General features: G+C 44.1%; 1 protein-coding gene and 1 long non-coding RNA gene across 2 annotated transcripts in view; one reads left to right on the top strand and one right to left on the bottom strand.

Annotated features, from left to right (window-relative positions):
- LOC110358733 (uncharacterized) overlaps positions 1-26340 on the top strand; it is a 139447-nt gene that overhangs the window by 89214 nt on the left and 23893 nt on the right. The window contains exon 7 of the long non-coding RNA XR_010467218.1: positions 18857-19052. This is a non-coding gene — a long non-coding RNA (uncharacterized LOC110358733). The remainder of the gene's footprint in view (positions 1-18856; positions 19053-26340) is intronic.
- LOC102098094 (tumor necrosis factor ligand superfamily member 8) lies at positions 472-22491 on the bottom strand. The gene is made up of 4 exons (XM_005498392.3): positions 21970-22491; positions 15319-15364; positions 6365-6436; positions 472-5823 (listed from the first exon to the last, which is right to left on the bottom strand). Exons 1-4 carry the CDS (start codon positions 22162-22164, stop codon positions 5432-5434), a joined length of 705 nt encoding a protein of 234 aa, XP_005498449.1. The 5' UTR covers positions 22165-22491; the 3' UTR covers positions 472-5431.

Here is a 26340-nt window from a genome sequence, read left to right as displayed (position 1 = left end):
CCCCAATACTTAAACTGAAATAATTAATATAGAATGATTTAATTTTACATGACATCATTATTTTGACATTTCATCTGTGTCTATTGCTAAAGCCCCCAGTGAACTGTCTCACAACACAGTCAGGTTTATACGTGAACAAAATACCCTTTAAATATAAAGGCTCTGCTATACTGCACACAATGCTGCTTGCCAGAGGCAAAAGTTGTGCTCTTCTACCACTGTCAAGCTTGAGGAACTTAGTGGAAGCCCCTGGAATTACATTCATATAAAGTATTAAAAAATCGCATAAAATTCTCATTTTTAAGCATTAAACTTATCCTTCCTCTAAAGCATAAGCCGTAGAAATACCTATTTTCAGATTGTTGCATATGCCACTATTGACTCAGTTCCTTGGAGTCAGAGCTTCTGCAGAGCTCATTCAAACAAGTGTGGGGTTATTTTCTAATTTTTCACACTTGTTTGGTTTCCTTCCTTTTTTTCTCCTTTATATTTTATTTGATTTTTCCCGTCCACTTTTATACAGAAGAAGAAGAAACAAAGAGAGGAAGAAGCAGAACACTAGAAAAATAAGGACATTTAAAATATGTAAAATGAAGGAATGAAAAAAACAAAAAGGTCAAGTGCTTCCTAAACAGTTTTAGATGCAAAAACAGTCACTGCAAAACCAAAGTACTAAATTGGTGCCTAATTCCAAAATGTTGCTCTTCCTCTGTCAGTCCTGGACAAGTCCAAGCGATAGGTGCTGGTGGGAATGAAAATGACCTAAGCAGGCAAATCTTATTCTTCTGTGTCCATAAATTTAACAACTTGCTCCATTGACTTTGGTGTTTTACCTCACAAGCATGTTCTGCTGGAGGGCCGTGGGCTTTCCAGGAGCCTTCCATGTCCTCAAAGGAGTGTCCATTTGTAGAAAGTGTCCATAAATTATAAATCCATAGATTGAATTATATTTTATTTATCTTGAATTGAATGAGATCATGGAAGCTGTTGAGACCAAAGATCTGGTGACGGGACTGAGCAAAACCTCAGCAGCTGAGGATGTCTGGTCTAGGCAGCTATTTTGGGTGTTCTGACTCACCTCCTGGAGGTTCTTGCTTCACTCTGGCTATAGAGACAGGCAGGGATCCTAAATTTAGCTGCTGTGGACACGGCTGAAGGGAAATGGTGTGCCAATACCGCAGGATATGGCATGATGAATTTACCCATGCTGTACGACATCCTGGTCTTACAACAGAGGATGGGGGCTGGTACCCGCAGCCCAAGGCGGATGCTGAGCGCAGGGGGCTGAGGGCTCTGGTCCTGATGCAGATGGGGTTTCACCACCTTCACTCTCCATGGAAGCACCTGCATTTCAGAACGTGCCATGTTGTCCTTCTTTGGTCTCTATGATCCTTCACCCCAAACGGTCAGGCTCCTGGGTTCAGCATTGAAAAGAGCAATTGGAAATTTGAACCACTTCGGCTGAGCTCTCCTGGGGATGGGGTGGGGAGAGCATGGCTGCAGAACGTGCTTTTCTAAAATGTTTTTCCAAAACTCTGTTATCCTCATAGTCCTCCGTGAAACTGAGCCTGTAATAACCATAAAAAGCCAAGGCTGGAAGAGGTGTTAAGGTCATTGAGTGCAACTCCTGCTGCCACAAATGTTGCTTCCCAGAATTTGCATTTTTACAGTTATTCCTCCTACAGAAGCTGCCTTTGCTTTGAGGTTTTCCCTTGCTATTTGCACCAAACACCAGTTTTACCATTTCAGTAAGGCCTAGTTAGAGGTCCCAAAATGCAAAGTCTTCTTATCTCTTTTGCTTTTTGGTTGGTTATTTGTGTCAAGCAGTCCCTTTCTTTAACTTCAGGATAGGGCGCTTGAAAAAAACAATAGAGCTGCTTGCAATTTTTTTGTCTAATAGCATCCAAAGAATGATGATGTTAATTTAAGAGCATGAGCACATGGCCAAGGTTTTTGCAGAACGTTTTTTGGTCTCTAATGGAATCTGAGTGCACAAGAGGGGTGCAGAGTCATGTCGGTACCTTGCAAGAGAAGGTTGATGCACTGTTGATCCAAGCGGGATCTTTAAAGTAGGATAGCTGTGCATTTTGGCTGGCCCATGGCACAACAAAGGATTTCTCCCCAAATGACTATGATATTTCCTCCCTGTGCAAAGTGCTGAAGAAAAGAAAATGAATAAAAACCAAACACAGAAGTGAAGTGAACGCAAAACTTCCAAGTCCCTCAGTAAGCACTCGCGTAGCCTAAATAATGAATCTATGTCAGATAAACCGTGACGCAATTTTCAGATCTGAGCGTTGAGGAGTTTGGGTTCAGGCCAATTTCACGGGAGGTGTCATCAAGCCTTGAGAAGTCTAATTGCAGTCATGGTTTCAAAGTCTTCATAGCTGTGGTAACATTCAGATCCAGCTCTAATCTCTGATATTAAACTTAATCTGATTTTCGTTTGCTGCCCCTGGGTGAGCTTGGATGGAAGCATATTGCATTGACTTGACTTCTATTTAAGTCCCTATTCACATTTTCTATAGCAATTAACGACAGAATTAAGCCAATAATACACCGTTTTCCTATCAACCAAGATTATGAATAATGACATATATTAATGCCCATAGATGTTCCTTAGCCAAGCAGAAAATAGTCTAAGAGTACAACTTTTCGTTGTCAGGGAAGGGCCAAGAAACCCCAACAGAGCAGTCGTGCTGTGAGATTGCTCGTGTTCCCATTTCTGGTCAAGTTAGCAACAGAACACATGCACGGAAAGCCACATGTTTGCCACATCTGAGGACAAAGGGACGGATTTTCAAAAGTTCTCCGTGACTTCAGGGCTTTCAGTGGTTCTTCCTTTCCCAAGGACTGAGCCCTGGGGTGGGGAACCAGAGCAGGGTCTGGAGGTTTGAGGTTGCTCCTCAGAGGAGTGAGGACCCTCCTGCAGAAAAGCTTGTCTGCTGCAAACGGTGAAGCTGTGGCCATTGGAATGGGTCATTCCCCAAAGTTTGTTGCTGTTGATGTTGCTGAAAAGGCACAGCACTGTTCAAAAGATCAGCTTGGACCTTTTTTTCTTATCACGGGCTTGTTGTCAAAAATGACCTGCTTCAAAAAACTAGGAAATAAGAGAAGGAAAAAGGATGGAAGAGTGAAGTGGCTTGGAGTCTGCCAGAAACCGTGAAGGCTGCTGCTTGGCTCATGGCCTTGTTCCAGTGAAAGCTATTTAACATTTTTATAACTGATGGCAAATCGCACACTATTAATGGGCTCCCTTTATGGCTGTAATTTATTACTGTTTCTCAGAGGCGAAGGAGTAGAGGCCAGATTGCTTTAGCCTGTGGTATTAAAAACCCTGGGGCTGAGAAGCTCAGCACTGCTTTGTCAGGATTTTCTCCATCTGGCAAAATAATAGAATAAAATCATCCTATGCAGGGAGCTGCTTTACTTTTTTAAAGAATGGTCTTTCTCTTTCAATTCAAAACCTTCGATGAGAGGCAGGGGGAAGGGAATATGTGTGAGTAAATGCATATTTTAATTCATTAGCTGCCTTTTCTATATTCAGGAGCTATGATTCCTGACTACCAGTCTTGCTTAAACTCCTCTGAGCATTAGTCATGTGTATCAAGGTGGAGGCAGATAGAGGTTAAAAACTATTCAGACACATGGAAAATTCATAGTGTCCAGAGGAGTGAGGACATCCAGTGGAAGCCACAATGTCATAGGCAGGGCAAGCGGATTCCTATAAAAATTAATGTATTTTCTTTAAGAGGAAAAATAAAAAGGAAAACACGGATTTCCACACCCTGCCCCTGACCATTAATAACAAAAGGATTTTTTGTTTTTCTCAATGTCTATCAAAACAGAAAGTCTATCACTCTAGCAATGAATCGCATCCATCGCTCGTGACCATTTGAGAGTTTCTTGTGTATTTTGAAGTCACCTGGTGAACAGGACACAACTTCACTGACATGTACCATGGGTTTCTGGGCAAATTACTACTATTAGGAATATTTTGAGTGTGCTCACATAAATGAAGCTACATCAGTCGACAACATCAACTAAACTTGGAATATATAAAACACTCACTGAGTTTCTGAAGGCAGAAACTAAATCTCTGACTGAATGTTTTGATGTGAACAGCCCACCAAGCTCCAGTTGGGTAAAGGTAAGAAGATACAGGTATGCAAGGGGAAAAAGCTGAATAGCAATGAAAATAGACACTAATGGGATCTCAGGGATGAAGGGACAGAGGAAAGAGTGAACTGGTACCAGTGTTTGCAACTTTTTTTGTCCCTTCCCTCCCCACACTGTAAGAATTACATTTCAGGTAAATTCTGTGTTACTGAAACTCATGGAATAAGAGGGTCTGAGATCACTCTTTTACCCTTCATTATCTAAGCTTTCTGGTAAGCCAGAGGGGCTCAGATAACATCTATTCTCCGGACTGCCCAAATGCCACAGCTCTCAGCTGAGGGCCAGGCCTGAAATTTGGGGAAAGTCTGGACCTCAGATCTAAATCTTGGGTTTTCAGAAAGTGCGGGTGTTGGAGGTGTGTTTACACACCACTGTGGTCTGGTGTCACACACGGTGCTGCCAGACAAGCAGGGCAGGATCAGAGGAGAATGTATCATAATGAACTTTGTTATGTGGCTAAATTTGCAACTCGATTACTATTTTAATATTTGTTATGAAAAAGTCTAGAAACCCCAGGTGAGAAGCAAGGCTGAATGTGGTGCTTATACAAAAAGCTTCATATTTAAATAGAAAAGATGGATAAATAGTGAAAAACAAGACACTTGGAAGTAGATTGCATAAAATCCATAGCAGAATGCAGTGCAGAAATATCTTGTAAGTCCCAAATCTCCTATGTCCTGTCCCAGAGTTTTAGCCACCAGGCTGAGAGTCAAGAATTTCATCATCTTTGCTTTCATACGACCTATCCATAAACCTACTCCAGAGTTGTTGCATGCCCCTTTTGTAAATAAAGTCTTAATGACAAGCTTTGACTGTTAGTCTTGTGGAAAGACCATGTCAAAATGTTACTCCATAAAAAACAGTTAAAAAGATTTCCCCATCTCCTGAGCACAGACACCTTGCCAGCAGTCCATAAGCCAAGAAGTCTCAGCATTGCGTATTCTTCCCATAATCGAGTTACATCTCAATCTGTGTTTACACAAGATTGTTTTGAGGAACCCTTGGCAGGTCTGTGGGTTATATGCTGGATAGTCCAACAACAATCCTACCCTGAGCCAAACCAGAGCAATCTGTTGGGTGTGGGTCTTGCAGTGTTTTAGGTTTCGTTCTGGGACACTCACAAAGTTCTTCGTTGCCCTTAGCAATGAGGTAAGAGAGCAAATTTAAAACAAGGTGTTGCCTAGTAAAAGCAGGCTGCTGTTCAGAGAAAGAGAAACCTGGGCAGCAGCAGAAGTCAGAGAGCTGCTCACGTTTAATCGCTGTACCTCAAGACCCCGAGAACGTTTTCATTGGGAAGAGAAATTTCATTCAAGAATTTAGGATGATTAAGTGTTACTGAAATTCGGTCCTTCACATCCAGGTAGGTCAAATGGAGCTGGAACAAAGTCTTGAAAGTCTTTTCTTGGCAGGTTTCTGATGCGCACCACGTGGATAATGTTTGCCTGTTGACTTCATCATTCACAAGGATCTCTATCTTGAGGTCGGTGGGGCTGTTTGAATAGTTGGGAAAATTAAAGTTCAAGTGGCAATAGATTAAGTAGAGGCCTTGTTTCCTTATCACCAGCTCTTCACTCTTGCACTGGATGTCTTCACAAACACCCTTCTCAACCAAGCTCAGCTTTAAACTGTTTACTGGATTGGACACTAGAAAGGAAAGCAAACAAATTTAAAAATGAGCCACTGAGCTCTAGTGAGCTGAGCTCAGCATTATGTGACTCACATCAGTGTATTTTCTGGTCAATGAAGACGCCTGTTCAGTGGTTTTCTTGTAGGAAACTCCAAGAAAACACCATGGCCAGAAACCTGAGAGTTCACACAGGGAGGTGGGGTGTTAAAAAGTTCCAAGGACTCACACAGCCCTTGGGAAACCCAGGACAGGGAGATGCCGTGAAAATGGCCTTCTGCAATATTTAAAGGGAAGTAGTGGAGATGTATATTCATGTGTTGGTGAGCAGAAGGTATCTCTCTATTTATTTTTTCTTATCAAGTTTAAAAAAAAAATGTTTACATGATCAGATAGGGGGTTTCCCAAACACACTCACATTTTGGGAAAGCTAAGGATTTTTTTCTTTCCTATAAGGTGCCCACTTGATCAAAAAGCTATTCGCCACTAACCCCAGTTTGAATGACATGAACAGTGCACTCCGCAGCCAGCTCTGCCCTCCCTCTGCTGGGCTCCACTCACCTCTCATGTACGCAGCAGCTCCCTTGGTCGGGACATTCCGTAGGATTCTTAAATAGTCTTCGGAGGTGTTCCCTGAAGGAAACAACAGATTAAGTGACCACTCTTTTTTTGTACTGTAAAATGCTGTCAGCGTTTGGCACCTCATTTGCTATAATTGCACTATGGACAAACTCCCCAGCAGCAGCTCTAAAGCAACAAGCAGCAGCACGCAGAACAGCATGTAGGAGACCTGGTTCTTACTCCTTGCCTGACAGTGTCTGATCTGCACAGGGAATTTATGGCAGTGCAACTCAATTAGTGAATTTACAGCAGTCTAAAGCTCTGGTAGATTGTACAAAAATTGTATTTCTTATTCTCCTTGTTACAAATAGAATTATGTGCAGGTAAGCTTAATTTAACCAAGTTATTTGTATGGTGCAGTGGCAGAAAGAAGCTTTCACACATTTAAGTGGAACATATTTCTGAAAATGGCTCTTTGGCTGCTTTTGAAGTGTCGCTCTGTTCTCCCATGGTTAAAATGCAGGTGTCGCTGGGACTTCAGGTGAGGTTGTTGGTTGTTCAGACCTGAAAGCTGCCTCCCGGGGAGCCAGGAGTGGAGCATCTCCCATGTGAGGAAGGGCTGAGGGAGCTGGGGCTCTGGAGCTGGACAAGAGGAGACTGAGGGGCGACCTTACTAATGTTTACAGATATATAAAGGGTGAGTGTCAGGAGGATGGAGCCAGGCTCTTCTCGGTGACAACCAATGCTAAGACAGGGGGCAATGAGTGCAAACTGGAACACAGGAGGTTCCATTTAAATTTGAGAAGAAACTTCTTCCCAGTGAGGGGGACAGAGCCTGGACCAGACTGCCCAGGGAGGTTGTGGAGTCTCCTTCCCTGCAGACATTCCAACCTGCCTGGACACCTTCCTGTGTAACCTCATCTGGGTGTTCCTGCTCCACGGGGGGATTGCACTGGATGAGCTTTCCAGGTCCCTTCCAACCCCTGACATTCTGGGATTCTGTGATTCTGTCCCTCCGTGCTCGGCCATAAGGGCAGAGGAGGAACACACACCCCAACGGCAGCCGTGTGTCACGGGAATGTCCCCAACACCCGCAGCTCCGGGCAGGGGACCAGCCGGGGCTGCCCCGCGCAGAGCGCCCTGCGACGGCCGCGATGGGCCGGCTCCCTCAGCCGGCCGCGCCCGGCACTGCGGGGCATCCCGGCACCGCATCACTGTCCTGTCTCCTGCATCCCAGCATCCCTCCCTCAGTCTCAGCTCCTGCATCCCACCACCGCATCGGTGTCCCAGCTCTTATATCCCGGCATCACCTCCCGTTATCACAGGTCTCGCATCCCCGTGTCCTGGCTCCCACATCCTGGTGTCCCAGCTCCTGCATCCTGGCACCGCAGTGGTGTCCCAGCTCCTACATTCCAGTGTCCTAGCTCCTGCATCCCAGCACCATCTCCTGGTGTCCCAACTCCTGTATCCTGGCACCATCTCCCAGTATCCCAGCTCCCACATCCCCATATCCCAGCTCCCGCGTCCCAGCTCCTGCATCCCGGCACTGCATCAGTATCCTAGCTCCTGTGTCCCAGCACCACCTCCCAGTATCCCAGTTCCTGTATCCTGGTGTCCCTGCTCCTGTATCCTGGTGTCCCAGCTGCCGCATCCCAGCGCTGCCTCCCAGTGTCCCAGCTCCTGCACCCCATCACTTCCCCGCAGTGTCCCAGCTCCTGCACCCCATCACTTCCCCTTGTGTTTCACCTCCTTTCCAGCCACATTTCACCTTCCCGTCTGCTCTGTGTAAGCTTTCCCTCTTCTCACCTTGCTGGGCATTCAGTGAATGGCCCTGAATATTCCTCCTTTGTTTTGTGATTGTATAGAGCAGAGTTTGTACTGATCTGTGCAGCCCACAAGCATATGGATACCCAGGCAAGGTACATATTCAGGAAAATAGTGTATATCCCAGTGGGTGCAACCAGACAGGTGAGTGGTTCTTTCTCATTGTATTGGTTCTCCTTTACGCCTCCTGGCCCTGCTTCAGCTGTGTAAGGAATGAGCATAGGAGCTTGGGAATTTGCTGTGTTTTATTCTACAGCTGAATAGGAGCAATAAAGTATGAAGGAATTTCAGTAAAGCCTCACCAAATTACACTCCTCTCTCCCAAGATACACAAAGCACCTTATAGATCACAAATCACTTACAAAATTGATATAAGAGTCACCCACCCTACAAGGGTCTCCTAAGGACCAGTTAGTACAAAAAACTAGGTTCTATTAAATCTTGATGCTACTCCATGACATCAGATGACACATTTCTTGTTCCTTACATAAACCAGGAGTCTACTAAATGCAGAGTGAGACAAGGATCTTAAGTTTCACAGGATTCCTGAAACTAAGGGTACAAATAAAGACAGGCAAATATCCAGACCCTTGCAGTATCTTCATGGCCTGATTTCTAAGAGGTACTTGGTCAGAAAGATGGAAAAATCAGGGAGAAGCTGGTCCCACATACAAGTCCCCCTGGCTGGTGATTTGTAACATCACACCCTTTGCACTCCCTGTTGAAGAAGGAGACTGCATATTATGAAAGAATTGCAATTTTTCTCTCATTTCAGTAGTTGAAACACTTTTGAGGGAAGCAGGTGCTCACTGTGCTCCAAGAATGAGTAAGTTGTGTATCTCAAGTCCCTTGGCTACACTGGAAATCCCCAAAGAAAAACCAAAGCTTACTTTCCTGATGTTAGTCATGTCAACATAGTGTTTTAGTGAGTGCACAGAGATGTAGAGATATGGGATAGGATGGGAGAAAACCCTTCTGGACCTTTCTTCAACCCAAAGCTGTTACAGGGGCAGCAACAATCTCTGATAATGGATAGTCAGTGCCCTGAGCCCACTCGCATCACAAGTGTCCTGCAAGGAGAGTATTTTTGCAGAAACTTGGTGGTATTTAGGGGGGTATTTAGGGAACATCCCCAGCAAAATGCTGTCCCTGCAAACCTCGTGGTGCTGCCTGGAGCCCCATCCGTCATGAGCTGGCTCAGGATATTCACGGCATCTCTCAAGATTTGCCCCTCACTGGTCTAGCTGCACTTTGCATTTCCAAGCTGTCCTTACACTTATTGATGTCAACAAGTCTTGTGGGTGTGCGTTCAAACCATTTATTTGGTGACATCAGCTGTGTTTCTGAGAAGGCAAGTTATGGAAAAAAACCCCTGTTTTTTATATATAGAGAGATTTCCGGTTCTTACTCTGCTGAGCCAGCTTAGAACTGTTTTCTAGTTTTGTTTCTCTAGTTAATTCTTTTACCTGAAACATTTCAGTGCAAGCCAGGAGAGACTGAAATTATTAGAGTTTCAGGACTGATCGATGGATGTGTTCAGTCACATCACCTAATTGGCTTTACACTAGTAACACTGTAAATCAGAAGTAATCCCACTGAAGTCAATAGGATTATATGAGTTCAAAAATACTGTGAGAGGGAGGAAAAGTAAAGCCATGTTTGGGACTGAGTACCAAGGACACCACACTGGTTTGATTGCCCACCATAATGCACAGATGCTGAAGATCAGGCTGCTTGAAGGAAGCCTGTTGATAAGGAACGAGTCTTTTTAGGAAGCCATTTAGACTATTTTGTCCTAAAAAATCCATCAGGAGATAATTCACTTCTGTCTTCCTTACCCCTTTTACCATAGGATGAGCACCCAGAGGGTGCAGCCCTGAGCAAAAGGGCCAAACTATTTCTGTGAGCAGCTTTTCCCAACTGACCCAAAGGGGATGCACCATGGGACTGTGAAATGGGGCTCAGAGGAGCTGTGGCCTCACTGGCATTCCCATGATCTCTGCCCCCTCTGCAGAATGGAAAGAGCCTCATCAAAACACAGCAGGACCTAAAAATGCTGTGTCCTCCAAGGGCTGTGGGACATGTGGATAGAGGTGGATGTAACTCTGCCCAGGGAACTCTCCTCACTGTTGGCTGCCTCAGTTTTCCCACCCCTGAGATCACAGTATCACAGTATGTTTGGGATTGGAAGGGACCTCCAAAGATCATCTAGTCCAATCCCCCTGCTGGAGCAGGAACGCCTAGGTGAGGTCGCACAGGAACATGTCCAGGCGGGTTTGAATGTCTCCAGGGAAGGAGACTCCACAACCTCCCTGGGCAGCCTGGTCCAGTGTCTGTCACCCTCACCATGAAGAAGTTTTTTCTCAAATTTAAATGGAACCTCTTGTGTTCCAGTTTGCACCCAGGGTGGAGTAGAGGGGAAGGAGGACCTCTCTCGATCTACTAACCACCCCCCTTGTAATACACCCGAGGATGCCATTGGCCTTCCTGGCCACAAGGGCCCAGTGCTGGCTCATGGTCATCCTGGCTATAACAGGAGAACAGACAAAGGGCAGTGAAATCGAGAGCTGAAAGTGGCACACCAGAGAGCAAAGTGTTGCTACCCAGACATGGAAAGCCCCTCAAATGGGGTTTTTAAGCTTGTCCCAGTACCAGTCACCTCTGACAGTGAGATTCCCCTGCAGTGCGTAAGGCATCATGACTTGCTGTAGGCCGTGCGTGGACAGGCACAGGAACAGGTCAAAAACCTGAACTCATCTTACCGGGTAAAGAAGTACAGACAAACAATAAACTGCTTTCAATTCCTCTGTAACCCCCACCAATTCAAGTGCTTATAAAACAAGACAAGGTGATTCCATATGTCTCTGTCAGTATGCCAGAGTTACCAGAACTTGCCTAGTTTTATTTCTCAGCAGCCACTATTTGAAGTCCCTGTAGCAATCTTTAACTCTCTCCTCCCAGGTAAGTGTCCTGCAAACAGCTGTCGCTGTTGGACTGTCCCTGCTGGGTGACGCTGTGACAAGTGCCGGCTGGGTGATGTCCCAGCTGGGCTCTGCTTGTGGCTGTGCCGGTCACACGTGTACCTTTGGTCCTCAAGAGCCCAAGCATTGTCACTGTGGTCCTGTGCACTGAAAGGGGACTGAACTCAGCTGCCAATGTTACCTCCTTCAAAAAATGTGAACTTTAGTAGTACCCCTTTCTTTCCTCCAAATTTAGGAAGAACTTCTTATGAACTCATCACTGCACATCTGGCTACTGGAAAACTTGTAGAGTTTAAGGCCAAAACTACTAAAGTTTCTAGCTTACTCAACCGTATAGCATAGATCCCATAACTTCATGAGCTATTAGTATATATATATATATTCATCTGTAGCTTGCATTTTAAGTATTGGAGAGATGGAAGATCTAACATTCAGCATTTTGTAGCAATAACGATCATCACGTTATTAATTAAATAAGCAATCAGCCCCTGTTATGACTAACTGGAATCCGTCCAGCTGCAGTTTCCCCGGATGCTTGCCTACGAGGATGCCTGTGCACCCTTTCTAGCATTTGCAAGCCCAAGCTTGCCAAAATTTTTCAGACTGAGAAGCACAGCTCATCTGTCCCAACCTCCCCAAAAGCACATAGAACCTAACACAGTTTTGCGTATATGCACACAAGACATACAAGGCAAAAATCTGTATGGTCCAAATGTGAAATATCTGTTTCTGAAGAATCCACTGTCGTGGGATTTGTGACTAACAACCCAGCAATTTCATGAGTGTTGCACTGGGACAATTCCAGGCTGGAGAAGAGCAGATTTAGGTGCCGAAGGCCAAACTGCACTCAGAGATATTGCAAATCTGGGAAGACTTGTTTGCTTCTCCGGCTTCAGTCTGATTTACTCCGGGGTAGCAAGGATGTGAATGTCACCCGTGTTATCTTAATTTCTCAAAGCCAGGTTTTTATTTGGGAACGTATTACCCATTGAAGCTGTGAATGGGGTGCTGGATTTCCTTTCCTGGTCTGTTCATCAACTTATTGCCAGACAAAAATAACTATAAATAGTCTGTTTGTGTTTGTGTGTGTGTATCTGCAGGTCTTTACTTGTATAAATTATAAGAGATTTTGGCATCATGTTTTTTTTGTTCAAAATAACAAGAAAACCCATTAATTTGGGATGACAGTTATGGGGAAATAAGGCCTGGAAAGGGCAACAAGGAGGCAATGAGGGCTGAACCTCTCTAGATGTTTGCAGGTCATAAATTTATCTGTGACTTAGTGTTCCCTCTAAAAAAATGAACCAAACAATAATACCTCACTGGCCCATATTAATATATGATTTGATACTTATGACATGTGGATGAGTTTCCACAGAGAAATATTTCCACAGAAATAGCATTTCACAAACCTTTAGTTCGTAATGGATTTAATTCCTTCTCCCTGTTGCTCAGGTACTGCACCGACAATGGCACAGAGGTTTTGAGGAAACTGATGTCATTTTTCATACTAATATTTAATTAGCTGACACTGCATTTCTCTCAGCTTGCCGATTCCTGCAGACCCATCCGTTGGGGACTGACAGCTGAGTCAGGAACGTAAACCTTCTATAAATCTGCTTCAGTGCCCACTGCTGTTTAGCTGGTAGTAGAACATAATCTCATTGGAAATCTAAATTAAATCATCATGTTTTCCCTGCTTTAATATTACAAAATTAATTCAGACAAGTAACTGTGTCTGGACCAGTGTCCATTAGCATCACAATCCAGTCTGTGTCTGAGTGAAGCCCAGCTGCTCCCACTGGTACCATCCTGCATCCCCCCTTGGCATCTCCAAGATGTTTTACACAAGTAGGTACCTTCAGCCTCCCCGTCAATACCGACATGGGGCTGGAGCAAGGCTGAGCACCAACCTGGCAAGTCAGCAATGCTCATTGTTTTCTCACTTGCCTGCTTTTACAACAAAGCCACATTGTGAACAAAAATACCTCCAAACTACACTGTCAACATCTGGGCTGCCTGAGAGGCAGACACGGATCCAAATCTAAATCCACAGCAACTTCAGCCTCACCACAGTCCCTGTCCTGAAATGTTTCTTACATTTCTGGTTCTTACGTTTGTGTTTCTTGCTGCTCTGCAGCTGCGATGGGACCTTGCAGCAGCTGCTTAGAAGTCAGCAAGCGATGCCTGGCAGCATATGACAGAGCTCCCTGCCGAGGGGGCCTCAGTAAATTACCCGCTGGGATTTATTAATCAATTAGCTCTTCCTGCCTTGTGGGGTTTCTCTGTCATTCCCTCCTTTGTCTTTCACTAATAGTATCATCTCTGATTTAGCAGCAGAATTCTGAGAAAGATGGTGCCTGTAATTGATACCGACTCTAAGACAGAAATGTTTCTGGCTAATAAAATGGTATCTTGTGCATTCCTGGAAAGAGCGTGTTCCTCCTGCCTGGCACCTGCCGGTTAGTGATGAGGAGAAAAAGCAATTGGCACAGGTTGCCTGATATGAAATTAAATTAAAAAAAAAATAATAAAAAGTATATATAGATTGCAACGTAGTTTTGAACTAGTGAGACCTCTTCTGCCTGCCCTGGGAATGTCAGTATCGCTCGTGCTTTGCTTTGAAAAATACTGACCTACAGATACAGTCCCTGTGGCTCTTCCTCTGTCAAAGACTCCACACCGACAGCTTTCACTGAACTGGTGGTAAAACTGAGCTGTGGAAACCAGCACAGTTCTGGTGACTTCTCTGAGGTTACGTGGGTTCCTGGGAGCGGAGGTGCTGCCCTGGGGACCCTCCATCCTCACCAGGGACCACAGGCTGTGAGGCTGATGCTTTACAGCCCCTTAGGTTTGTAAAGCTCCTTTTTGGGCACCTTTTAGGATGCACTGGATCACAGGCTGTGATATGTCTGTCCAAATGCCCTTATCCAAATCTGCCTTGTATGTTAATACTCTTCTTTATTTCTGAGGAACTTCAGGGACAAAGTAAAGCACTAAAAGACTTAGAAAGACCTAAGGAGCTGCTTGAGTTGATATGAGAGAAAGCAATATGTACTTAGGAAGCCTTATGGACACCCTAATGGGAAAAAGAAAATCCCTTCAAAAATTGTAGAAGAAAAATTAATGGTTAGGCCAGATGTGAAGTTCACAAGAAGGACAGAGTGACATGCAGGGACTACTTTGAGGTCCATGGGCTATGAAACAAGTCCAATATGGAAGAGTTCTGGATTCAGAAATTCTGAAATTATGGCCGAAGTGCTGCATTATGTCACCTGCATGCCAAAACACAGCTGTAGAAGAGATTGTTACATGATTATGACCCTTTTGGCCTTGAATCTCAATCTCCCATTCTGTCAGTGCTTCTGGATGAACACTCTGCTTCATTTTCCCATATATAAAGCGGGCGGCGATGGTATCTCCTGTCCTCTGGGATGGAGTATGAACTTTTGTCTGCAAGAAGTCGAAATACTTGGTGCTAAAGGTCATGTAGCCAGGGAGGCAATGTCAAGGAAATAAATAGTTCTCCTCCTGATTTGTGCTAAGGAAAAGCAAAATCTTGGCACACTGTCTCTGTTAGTTTACTTCGACAGTTTTTTCCTGTTTAGGTCTCCCTGTGCTTGTACTCTGTTGTAACTCCTGCTTTGTGCCTCTTGCTGCTGTTCTCCATTCTCCTCTTCCAGACCTACCCCTTCCCTCCTCCCTTTTCCCCACAGACCACTAGGAAACACGCGGCTTCCCCATGCCAGGAGGAGTTCAGTTGTTTTGAAATATGTGCTGACACATTTGCACCCCTGCCTTGTAAAGAGAGGGGCATTAGGCCCACATGTGCACGATCCAGCACTTAAAATAAGACCTGATACTCAAACTCATCTTCACATCCTCTGGCAAACAGACTCTCTTGCAAAGAGCAGATTCAGACATATTTTATATTTCCTCAGCCATGTGCTGGTTTCCGGAGGTACCAAGTAATTTGAAAGCTTTTTTCTTCTTCTTTTTTTTTTTCTCTCAGCACTATCTTGGCTTTTCACCAAGAAGGGACTTTATATGAAATGTTAAGATGTGTACAATTGGCTTATTTGTGATCCTGGGCAATATTTGCATTACAGATGAGACAAACGGCATGTATAGTCAGTTTAGGTGTCCTACCTGTCCTGATAGGTTTTGCGATGCCCTCCACGGCAGGATCAGCTGTCTGAAAGAGAAGCAAGAGAAGGGATAGTTATTCTGGGAGCTTAAGCATGTTCAAGTATGACCCTGCTTTAAAACTTGATCTTAAAAGTTTCCATTGCGTGCCATGAAGGCAACACAGCCTGATGCATAGGGAGCCAGCACCGTGTGCTACAGACCATATGGATCCTATAGAGCCCCATAGGTCAGGGAGGGGTTGACATTGAGCAAACAGCTCCGGCACGCTCTGCACCCATCCAGATATTATCCTTGGGCATCAATCATCACTGCCCTATTTTTCTAACGCAGATAATTTACATATCTGACACAGCCAGCAACTCTCTCAGCGCGGTGAGAAATGTGTGTGGTTCCTGTCAGGGCTGTTTTGGAAGCACAAGCCCTGCAAACATCACTCTGTGGCTTGCAAAGCTTGGAGAGAGTGGGACAGAGTAGGACTGGACACCCTTGAGAGCCGGTGACCATCCCTGGGAAGGCAGTAGCTGGATGAAAATAAAAGCCGTAGAGCCCCAAGACATGTCTGTGAGTGACAGAGTTGTCCTGCTTCACCTCCCCTCCTGTTTCTTGCTGGGATGGAAACCCAAGGGTCGAAATGGCATGGGTCAATGTCCGTCATCAGCATGGCCTGAGAACCTTTCAGAAAACATGCTCCATGTGTGCAATATGGTGGGCTTCATCTGTGGTCTTGCTTCTGTTGTATCACATCTCTCTGCCATCCAAACATACACCCCCTGAAGCTTGTGCTTGCTTGCGTATTACTTCCACGCAAGTAAAGTTCCTGACAGCTCATAATCATCCATCAATGCCCTCAAGGAGCAAACTAATTCTCCCAGCAGCTGAGGAAAGATATCGAAAGTGCCTCAGCGCTCAAAACTCAGTGCCACATCCCGTCACTGACACACACCATGAAGTCCCACCATGATATCAGTATCAGGGAGTGGTTTGTACTCAGGCTAGCCTAAACCAGCTCCTCTTATCAGGATACAAATTGCCTGGGCTAATTGTGCAGAATAACCAGGCCAGGCCCGATTTAGCATAGAATCGCGGAACTACAGAATATCTGGAGTTGGAAGGGACCCAAAAGGGTCACTGAGTCCAGTTCCCTGCTCCTTGCAAAACTATCTAAAACTGAACTATATGACTGAGAGCATCGTCCAGGTGCTCCTGGAAATCTGACAGGTTTTGTGCTGTGATCGCTTCCCTGGGGAGCCTGTTCCAGTGACCAACTGGAACGTCCAACAAGAAGAAAGTTGCAAAGCTGGTACCAGCTTTAGCAGGACATCTAATATCTCATGATGGAAAGGAGGCACACCATGCATGCGGTGGGAAACAACTTCATCCGCAGGGGTCTTGCAACATAAGCACTTTATTTCTGTGTGTGAATAGGATAACGTGGTGTGGGAAGGAGGAAGATTGTTGTACAGTGAGATAAGTCATGTTGTGTTGGTTGTGGTACTTAAAGTTCTAGCCTTAAATGTGTAAGAATACTTTTAATTAGACTTTGGCCTAACGTGACCGTGTTTTCAGCCATGGCTGAAGTGTAGAGCTGCTCTCAGCAAAGCAATTTTATCTTCTGGTCCAACACCAAAATGCCGTGTTCTGCAGACAGAGATGGCATAAGTGCTTCATAATCTGGGTACCTGTAATATATGATTTGTTCATTTCCTCTCCTCACGCCTCTGTAACACAGGGAAGTTATCTGTTGAGACACTATTTCTTCTAATCTCTACAGGAAGGCTGTGGTGTTAGGACAGGAACAGGAACCTAGAGATGTAGTTTGAGAAAACAGGCATTTCCAAGCTTTTTGGTCCCTACACAACATCCTCCCTTGCAAACTTTCATGGATTCTGTACACAAAAATGATCATATGTGGTACTGAGGACAGTCTTGGTTGAAAATGCTCCCAAGGAGCATCTGACAGAGCCTCTGGCTCCTGTCTCAGACCCTTGCACTGGTTTGTCCCTCTCGCACCCACTCAAGGCACTTCCGAGTGCAATGCATGAGCATTTCTGCCCTTTGCAGAGAATTAAGGGCATTTTTGTGGGGGAGAAAAAGGATACTCTGTCCTCAACTAGATTATGCTAAATGAAATCAGACAGCAGATCCACCGCTGCCTGTAGAGAAGTGTTTGCTAAAGTGATGGAGACATTATGGTCAGTGAGGTGTTCACCTTGGAGATGGTGTGCGGGACAAGGCTGGTGGCTCACAGCTTGTTTCGTAGTCAGGGCAACAGAAAGGAAATTAAAATGTACTAATGTATTGTGTTCTCATCTGGGAAGTCTCCTGGTGGGTGAAAACAGCAGACACTAATGCAATTTATTTTAGCGACAATTGAGTAGATATTCAAATCAAAATTCAAAGCTTGCTTTGAAATATTACTGGCATTACTTCTTTGTTTTCTGACAGCACAAATATTGCATATAATACTGTAATTTGGAATGCAAAGAGGCACACAGTAAGAGCCTGAATAGATTAAATTCTACAGTGCCAGCTCAGGAAGAATTCATGACAATGAATTTCACCCTGTCTAGAGTGATCTGGGGGCTGATGATGAAAGATCTCAGTCTTTACTCAGCAAGCAGAATAATTTGAGTTCGTTTGATTAGAAAAAATGATAATTCGGTGCCAGTGAAAGTCATGTCTTTCTTCTTTCCCTTGATAATTTTACAAGGAATTTTCCAAGCTGAGGCAAACTGGTGCTGCTGGGGGCTCATTCTAATGTCCCATGTCAGAACTGCAAATCCTCATTTAACCAGAGGTCTCTGAAGTGTTTATCTGCCTCTAGAAAACCCAAGAACATCTACCTTGACACCATAACCCCAAGAAACTGGCCTGGGCTCAGCTTGACCAGGTCTGAGGCTCTTCCAAGAGCATGTCTGCAATCTGAAATAAAAGCCCTTATTGTTCTCCTGTGTTTCTGCTCAGCCTCAAACCATCATTGCCCGTCTCTGGCTGAGGGGAAAGGTGACAGTGGCACTTTGGGTAGGTGGCCCTGAGCTGCCAAGAAGCAAAGGTAGAAACTAGATGTGAAAACTCCAGAAAGTGAAGCGCCGTCCTCGCAGCTGATGTGATAATGAGCATCACGGGAAACAGAGCCCTGTGTGAAATGCAGTTTTTCCAGTGCTGACAAAACCTGTTAAAGTGACACCTCTGGACAGCAGGTGACTGTCACAATACCAAAGGCAAGAGTTGAAACAGGGAAGTTTTCTTCTAAAACGCCTCAGCGGTTTTGCTGTGGTGGTCAATGAGTGGGAAATCTGCTTCCAGGGGCAATTTTCAGTGTTGTTTTTATTATTATTAGTATTATATTTTTTCAGGGTTGTCCACCAGAGGGGGCCAATAAGCACCAAGTGGGGCAGCCCATGACAAGATTATTTTTAAGCAGAGATAAATCACCAAAGAGGTGGTGCAGGAACACGCTCGGTGCTGTAGCAACCATTTCTGGTTACAGCACTCCCACTGCTAAAGGGGATATATATCTTTATATTTTTGACTCTAGCAGCCTTGAAGACGAGGTCAGCAAGTACAAACATCTGCACTGACTCCTCATTTGCCGCATCGGTGCCTTAACTTTGGTGAAAAGATTTGTCCACACAGTTGGGAGGTGAGAAAAGTGAAGTCTATGAAATGCAGAGCACTGATGGACCATCCCAGATCATGGACTTCAAACCTCCACACAGAACTGGTTCATAGAGGTAGGTGGCCTATGTGTCTGATACAACATACCCTGCAGTACACAACAAGATTTGCTAGGGTCTCTGTGTCTTAAAATTACATTTATCTAGTCCTTTCTGTCCCATACGCTTTCATTGGTTTTACATATCTCTATATATACACAAATACCTACATAAATGTGTATATATACATAAAACCAGCAGCAGTGAAACACAGGAGGCAGCAGGGTGGAGGTTTTAGAGCTCTTATAACAGTGTTAATACAAGAAAATGAAGGCTATGGACCACCATACAGTGACTATTCTTACTCCTGAGATAAATAAAGTCACTTGTGAAAGATCAAGACATGTGAATGGCCTGAAGCCAAGGGTTTCTGCAGATGGAAGCTGGATAAATGAACTGACTTCAGCATTGCACATAGTTCCAAAACCTGTAGTTTAGTTCCAACAAATGACACTTCCCGTGTCTGACATTAATGTGCTGTGCCACTCTTCTTGAAAACAATGTGTAAAGGAAATTTCTCAGAGTGCTGAAAAGTGGGGTGGGATAATGTATATTAGAAGTGCTGTTAGATTCAGAGAAGTAGCTTTGGAATCAGTCTCGCTTTTTTGTTTTCTTCTTTCATGTTGGATTTCCATTATTCAGAGCCACCTAGATTTTGGGTGATGTGAATGCCTTGTTTCTACACAGCTTGATTTTCCCTTTCCAATGCATCTTCCTTCATCTGAAACTAGCAAGTGTAAATTCATCAAAAGGAAGACAATTAGCCAACTCCCATGTACCTGCAATGGGGCTGGGGGACTGTGTGATCTTCTTGTCACCAGAAGTCTCTTCTTAATGCATTGGCACCCAAGACATGGGTCACAAGGGATGCATTGTCCCTAAGACCCTCGAACATTCCTCTGGACAGAGGAAAATAGAAGTGTTTTATCTCAGCTCAGCGTAGGGAGGGCATGAAGTTGCCATCATTGCCCCTGTGGTCCAGGATCATGCACATAATCCAGCTGACAACATCTGGAGAGAAAACCAGATCATCCCAAGAGGCTGATCGCACAAAATGTTGGTCTTCTCTTGAGAAGTCAAACAGGAAAAGTCAACTGATGATGTTCTACTCTCTTCAGCAACAGGACTCAACACGCGCAGGGTTCCAAGTGCAGGAACCTTTCAGACCTCCTGTCCTGGAACTGCTGAAGTCAAAACTACAAGATGCTCAGCCCATCCACAAGTTTGTGCCTTAGGCTGACAGTGCAACCACGAGCTAAAGTGTTTTTGGAGCAAGACTTGGAGTTTCTTGAGGAACCTGTCTCACAGAAACAATGCTTGTTCTCTGGTCTGGAAATCCAAGACCAGTCACAGATGGAGAATGACAATGTTGCTTCTGAACCGAGGGGCTTTCAGCTCCCCAAGAACAAGAACAGAAGTGATGCTTTTACCGCTAAATTCTTCTCACAGAGTAAAATTGCTGCTGGATTTTGTGTTTCTCGCGCACCTCAGTTTCCTACTTTCTCCTTCAGCCAAGCTTTTCCAAAGCAGCTGCAATAATGTCATTACTCTTTTAAATGAAAACCTTGACTCTTTCAGTAATATTGTTCCTCTGGCAACTAGTGTAACTGCATTTATCCTGATGGAGAGGTAATTTAATGCTCACTTTCATAAGCACAAATGAAAGCCCCATTATATAGGAAAGCTGTGGCAATTCTGTAATTACCCAGGCTGTTATATCAAAGTTCTCCCTTAATGTCCCACCATTTATCACTTGAAAACCCCCATGTCTCATTCTAACTGTGCCCAAGCTGCTTTTCTTTTGGAAGAACACTGATTTCAGGTAAATGACTCCTCTCTGGTGCAACTTAAAGATGTATCAGTCGACCCTTCACGGTTTTTAATTTCTGGGTAATGTACGTACACAGACACACAATTTGCACAGGGTAAATTTAGCAAGAGGAAATATTGAGCTGAAAGATTGTATGTTGTTTTCCATGGCCAACTTCCTCCAGCAGTCCTGCGCTGGCGCTTTCGATCTATGAATAGTAGTGGAGGTACTTCAGCACTTAGACTTTTGCAATAGGATTTCAAAGCCTATAAATCTTCTGACTTGTTGTTTTACCCTGGTAAAGTTCATTACAATGTTCCTGATAAGATTAGAAATGCACTTTTTATATTCACCACCACCTGTACCTCTGCCTTGGCTGTAACTGTCTCTCTAATTCCCCACTGAACCCCAGAACCACTTGAGATCAACTCTATTCTAAGAAGGAAAATATGTCTGTAGGCGAGAGAACAGTTGTTTTTGTCAGACCTTGCCCCACTTAGATCCTTCAGTCATCCTTGCTGTAACTCTACTTTTGCACTAAACATCACAGCCAAGAACAGGAGTGACAATAAAGAGGGAGCTACTTTGCTCTGGGTAGTTCACGAGAGCTTTGCTTCACCACAGCAGACAGCACCGCACAGCATCACACAGAGAGATGTCTTGTGTTATGTCCATTACTAAAATTTATCAGTATTTCAGAGGAACACATGTAGACACTACCAAACCAGACCATCTTGGACAGCGGTCACATTGTAGAAGCAACAGGAGACACACATAAAACCAGGTAGCACTGATCTATCTCCTTCTAACTAGGCAGGACAGCAGGTGGCTTGTATCTTGGATTACAAGCTTTCCACTTCCATTTACAGCATAGAAATTGCATGCTGGAAGCTAAGGTCGCCCATGAAGAAATGTCTTCTTTTTTGGAAAGTTCTTTTCTTTCCCTCTTTGTTTCATCTTTCTCTGCCTTAATTCATGTGTGTGCATTTATAACAGGAGGCAGAAACTGATTTTCTGGCCACAGGATAATTTTTGGAAAGCAGTAGGTTTAAAAAAGAGAAACAAAAAAACCCAACAAAACAAAGAAGAAGAAAAAGCCAATGAAAAAAGTAAGAATTTGCTTACCGTCCTCTGAACAACCAAGACCATGATGGTGGCTAAAGCAAAAACGAGTAATGCAACAAGGGTAGCGATGATGAAATACAAACAGGTTTTGTTAGTGGCTCCAAGCCTTCTTGAAACGCTGTCTTCATTCACATTCATGGCTGATTCATGGGAGTCCTTCACCTGAAAAAGTGTTTGCTCTTGTGCCGAGCCCATTCTTATATAGCTCTCAAGGTGCTGCTCTGTATCTCCCCTTGATCAGGTTGAAGTTGCAGCCCATCTCTGTTCCTGGCAGGATTTTCCCCCTTCATCCTGGCTCATGTGATCTGGAAAAAAAACTTCATCACTCGTAGTACAAAGGAAGAGGGACCTGGGGGCGTGAAGCAGGAGGCAGCTGTGAAGAGGGGAAGGAGCTTCATGTTCTCGACCAGGGATTTTGCGATGGCAGTCTCGTATGCTGCATCGGAGGTTTCTGATGTCAGAAGGTGAATAGTTACCAAGATCAGTCGTCCCCCGCCCCGCCACTGGCTTTCTGTGAAACAGAGAGCTATGCAAATTCTGTTTCATTTTATACTCAGTGCAGCTATGGTTTGGTGCGGTAGATCAGCCCAGGGCTCTGCCTTCCTGTTGCACAGAGTAACCTCTTCTCATCCCAGAGCTGCCATCTCCAGAGCTCTGCGTTCAGAGGTGACCTAGGCTTGGAGTTTGGTGACTGCAGCTCCTGCCTGTGAAGGTCTGGAGATGTTGGGTGAGATTTTCATTGAAGTGTTTCATAGAAATGTGTCACAAAGACATTTTTGATGCAGGATGCAAGACACAGAGAAAGAAAGTGGCCACACGAAGGTTGCTGCGACATGATGTTAGGATGTGCCCCAGAAGGTGTCTGTACTCACCTTCCTGCCCTGGCTTATTTGCAGCTAATGAATTAATGCTCATTCCTATCCTATCCAGAAGCTTCTCCTCTGTCCTAGTCTGGGACCATAACCCAGCCGTGGGGTTTCTCATGGAACTTAACTGAGATTTATTCAACTGGACATATTCCTCCTTCATTGCAGTGTGAAAGGACCAGCCATTCCTAACCTTGCATTTTTTACTTGAAATGACTCCTCACTTTCTAACTAGTCCAGATCTGAAGACACTTGGGTGTTTCTCAAACTTTTCACCATTAGATGTGTGTCTGCTCTTGATTCATATCAATACAAACCAGTTAACTCATGTAACACAATCAAAATGACTAGGCGTATTATTTGTCTCAGCTATTCCCAGTTTGGTGAGACAAGGACATCAGAGAGGCCAAACAGGATCTTACCAATGGTCCCTCTAAATCAACATCTTTCCTTCAGTGGAGAGCAACAAGGGATGTCTTGGGTAGAATATCAGAAAACAAAAAGCAGGTAGAGTTATTAGTTGAGTTTAATTCTCCATTTTCCCCAGCTTGTGGGGCTCCCAAACCAGAGGTAATACCTTTGTATTTTAATCCAGTTCTTCTCTACACCCCTGACTTTAAAGGGTCTTGGCATCTTATTATTATTTTTTCTATCTTTTAATAAAACCCCTATAGCACAGCACTACAAAAACTTCTATAGATTTCCAAAACAGTGTTCTTCAAAGTATGTTTTATCACCGTGGCAACAGGCACAATCTATTTTAATCAAAGGCAAAGGGAAGCAGCCTCCTCTCCTTAAGGACAAGACAATAGTGTAAAAGGCTTGGTCAGAGCTCCCCAACCCTCCTGGGTAATGTGCCAGTAATGTGACTGGCAGCATCTACTGTTCTTGAAAAGGTGCTTCAACATGTCTTGCCTGTGGCTGAGCAGATGCAAAACTCAGCAAGGAAGATGATATTGGAGAGAATAATGGTGGTGTGGTTTTAAGGCTGTCACATCATGCTCGGTGTTCTGAGCATGGTCCTCGGTGACCTCGTAGGCTTTTGTGGTTGCACATGGATGTGCAAAATCAGCTCTTCAAACTGTAAAACACTTGTGCTAAACTTAAAAGTAGACAGCTAGCTACTGTAGTGGTGTTGGCTACAAAAGAGAAAGAGATCAATGAAGACCAGTGAGGGAAAACAGGACAATTTCATGCCCTGTATAAAAAAGTGCAATCCGGATTAAATTTGGCCTGCTACTTTGCAAGCTAAATTTGGTTAGCCCACTAGTACAGCATTGGTAACTGCAGTTTAGTGGTTGGAAACACTAAAATCTGCTGGGAAGGTCAAATAATAATGTATAGGAGCACAGAGCACCCACTCATGCAGTGATATCATGATATACAGTGTTCCAACACAGCAAAGATTGCTCCGGGTAAGAGCAGGAACAGTGAATGGTTCCCCTTTGGTGATGGGTGAAATATCTTGAAATGTAGAAGTGAAGTAACTGCTGTTAAGGCAGCCAGTACTTTTTAAACAGGATAACACTGCAGCATGAGTGGATACTTCTGTAGTTTTGTCTTTAGCAGTAGATAAATCTTGTTAAATAGCTGTTCTTGGGGTCCTGGCTTGTAGGTGGTGATGCACTTTCAAACATAACTTTAGTGCAATGCTCTGCTACCCTCTAGTTCCTAACAATGTCGCTCTACAAACCTTATCACATTATCTCTCCGATTATGCCTGATTTCCAGGGCACAGTTCACTGCTTTTGTGCCTTCTGACCAATGTTGCATCAATTCTCACAAGCTCTGGTTCAAGAGGCTAAATAGCAGGTGCTTGCCCTATATTTGCATTGGCATGAGCTGCGTCCTCTGCAGCAAAGAGCTTTGCATAAAAGGACAAAGAGCGAGAAAACAAGTGAACCACAAAGCCAGCAGTTCTAATTATTTCTTGGTAGATTTTGCAACTGACTGTCTTTAGCAGAAAAATACAAAATATCCCAGCCCCTTGTTAATATTTATTTGTCAGCTCCTCCACCAAAAGGAAATAAACCTGCTGAGAACTGCAAACCCATGCATGTGGTCAATGGAAATTCACAGTGGACTGAAATCTGTGAGAACTCAAAGCCTTTCTGAAAGACATTAACCACCAGTTCTTCAAAGACGTGCAGGTACCCGGCTGTCACTGAAATACAGGGTGTGAAGTGTTCACCCAAGTGGTTTGCTACCAGAACCTCTTCCTTTGCTTTTCCAAATCTAAAAGAGCTCAGGGAAGATGCACCATCATCTATATTTTATTATCCCAACTAATTCCTAGTACCTCCCTGATTAAGGATTTTAGATAGAAAATATGTTATTTGGCTTCTTATCTTCAGAAGGTCGAATTATTTAACTTGAGCTGAGTTGCACCCAAGTGCACACATACAAACATGTGAGCACATGCCTGCACTTGTAAATCACTCGATATGGAAATGCAAATTCAGTAAATTGATGTTACTGCAAAATGCCATTAGCACTCCAGGTATGAATCACCTTGTTGTCAGAGGTTTTTAAGTTTCCCCTGGTGAATCACTCTCTCGTATTGCACTTCAGCATTATGTTTGTGCTCCACACCACATCTCAGCCCCAGCCAGGGGAGATGGGTGCCTGCGCCAGGGTTGACAAACTTGTGCATTGTTTTGTGTTTTTATTTAAAGTTCAGTTTATCAGAATCCATGTCTATTCATATGATCCTGATCCAAAGGTTGGTCGCTGAATGCAGTAAATGATGCTCCAGTATCCCACTATTAACACTGCTGCAGTGATATTGTTGGCTGTCACCATCTAATGGTCTTTTGAGGGAGATGCTGCGTGTCTCTCATCTAAGCCTTCAGCTCCTAAAACGTACTGGAAGGTTTCCAGGAATAGCAATGTTCTTTGCTCATTTTGTTTCTGAAATAAAATTACTGGATAAAAATAGAGATCAGACAGGAGGAAAACAGGAGAGGAAAAAAAAGAAAGATTAGAGCTGCCATTGCGTAGTATTACCTCCTTGGGAAGCTACATAGTGTTTATTCATGCTGTGCAACTGCTTTGCTTGTTCAAAAGAATTACATCATTCAGCCGTGTAAGGCAACAGAAAACCAGGTACATTAAATCAGCTGAAAATTGGAAATGGAGGAAAAACACCTTTTCATTCTGTAGGTGATACACACCATCCATCTCTTTTGAAGTCCAGATAGAAACCAGAGGCATTAGGATAGATAATAAAATACGATAATAAAGCAGTACAAATGAAACGGTTATAAAAGTGCAATAACTTCCACAAATTTGTCAGAGAGTGTATTTGCTCACTAGGAGTTATTGTCTGCCCAGACAATAGCAGTTCTTCCCATGTAGCATCCTCCCCAAAGGACGGAGCTGCCTGCTTTGCTGGAAGATCTTTGGTACCTTTCAGGAGCATTTGCTGGTAAGAGCTGAGCCAAGTGGAAAAGTTCTGGGTACTAAACCCCTCTGTATTCTGATTAAAGACTTACAAGTAAGATTA

This window comes from Columba livia, chromosome 19 (assembly GCF_036013475.1).
Source record: "Columba livia isolate bColLiv1 breed racing homer chromosome 19, bColLiv1.pat.W.v2, whole genome shotgun sequence".
NCBI classification, from domain to species: domain Eukaryota; kingdom Metazoa; phylum Chordata; class Aves; order Columbiformes; family Columbidae; genus Columba; species Columba livia.
Note: the sequence above shows the minus strand (reverse complement) of the source record. Positions and strands in the feature narration are given on the sequence as shown.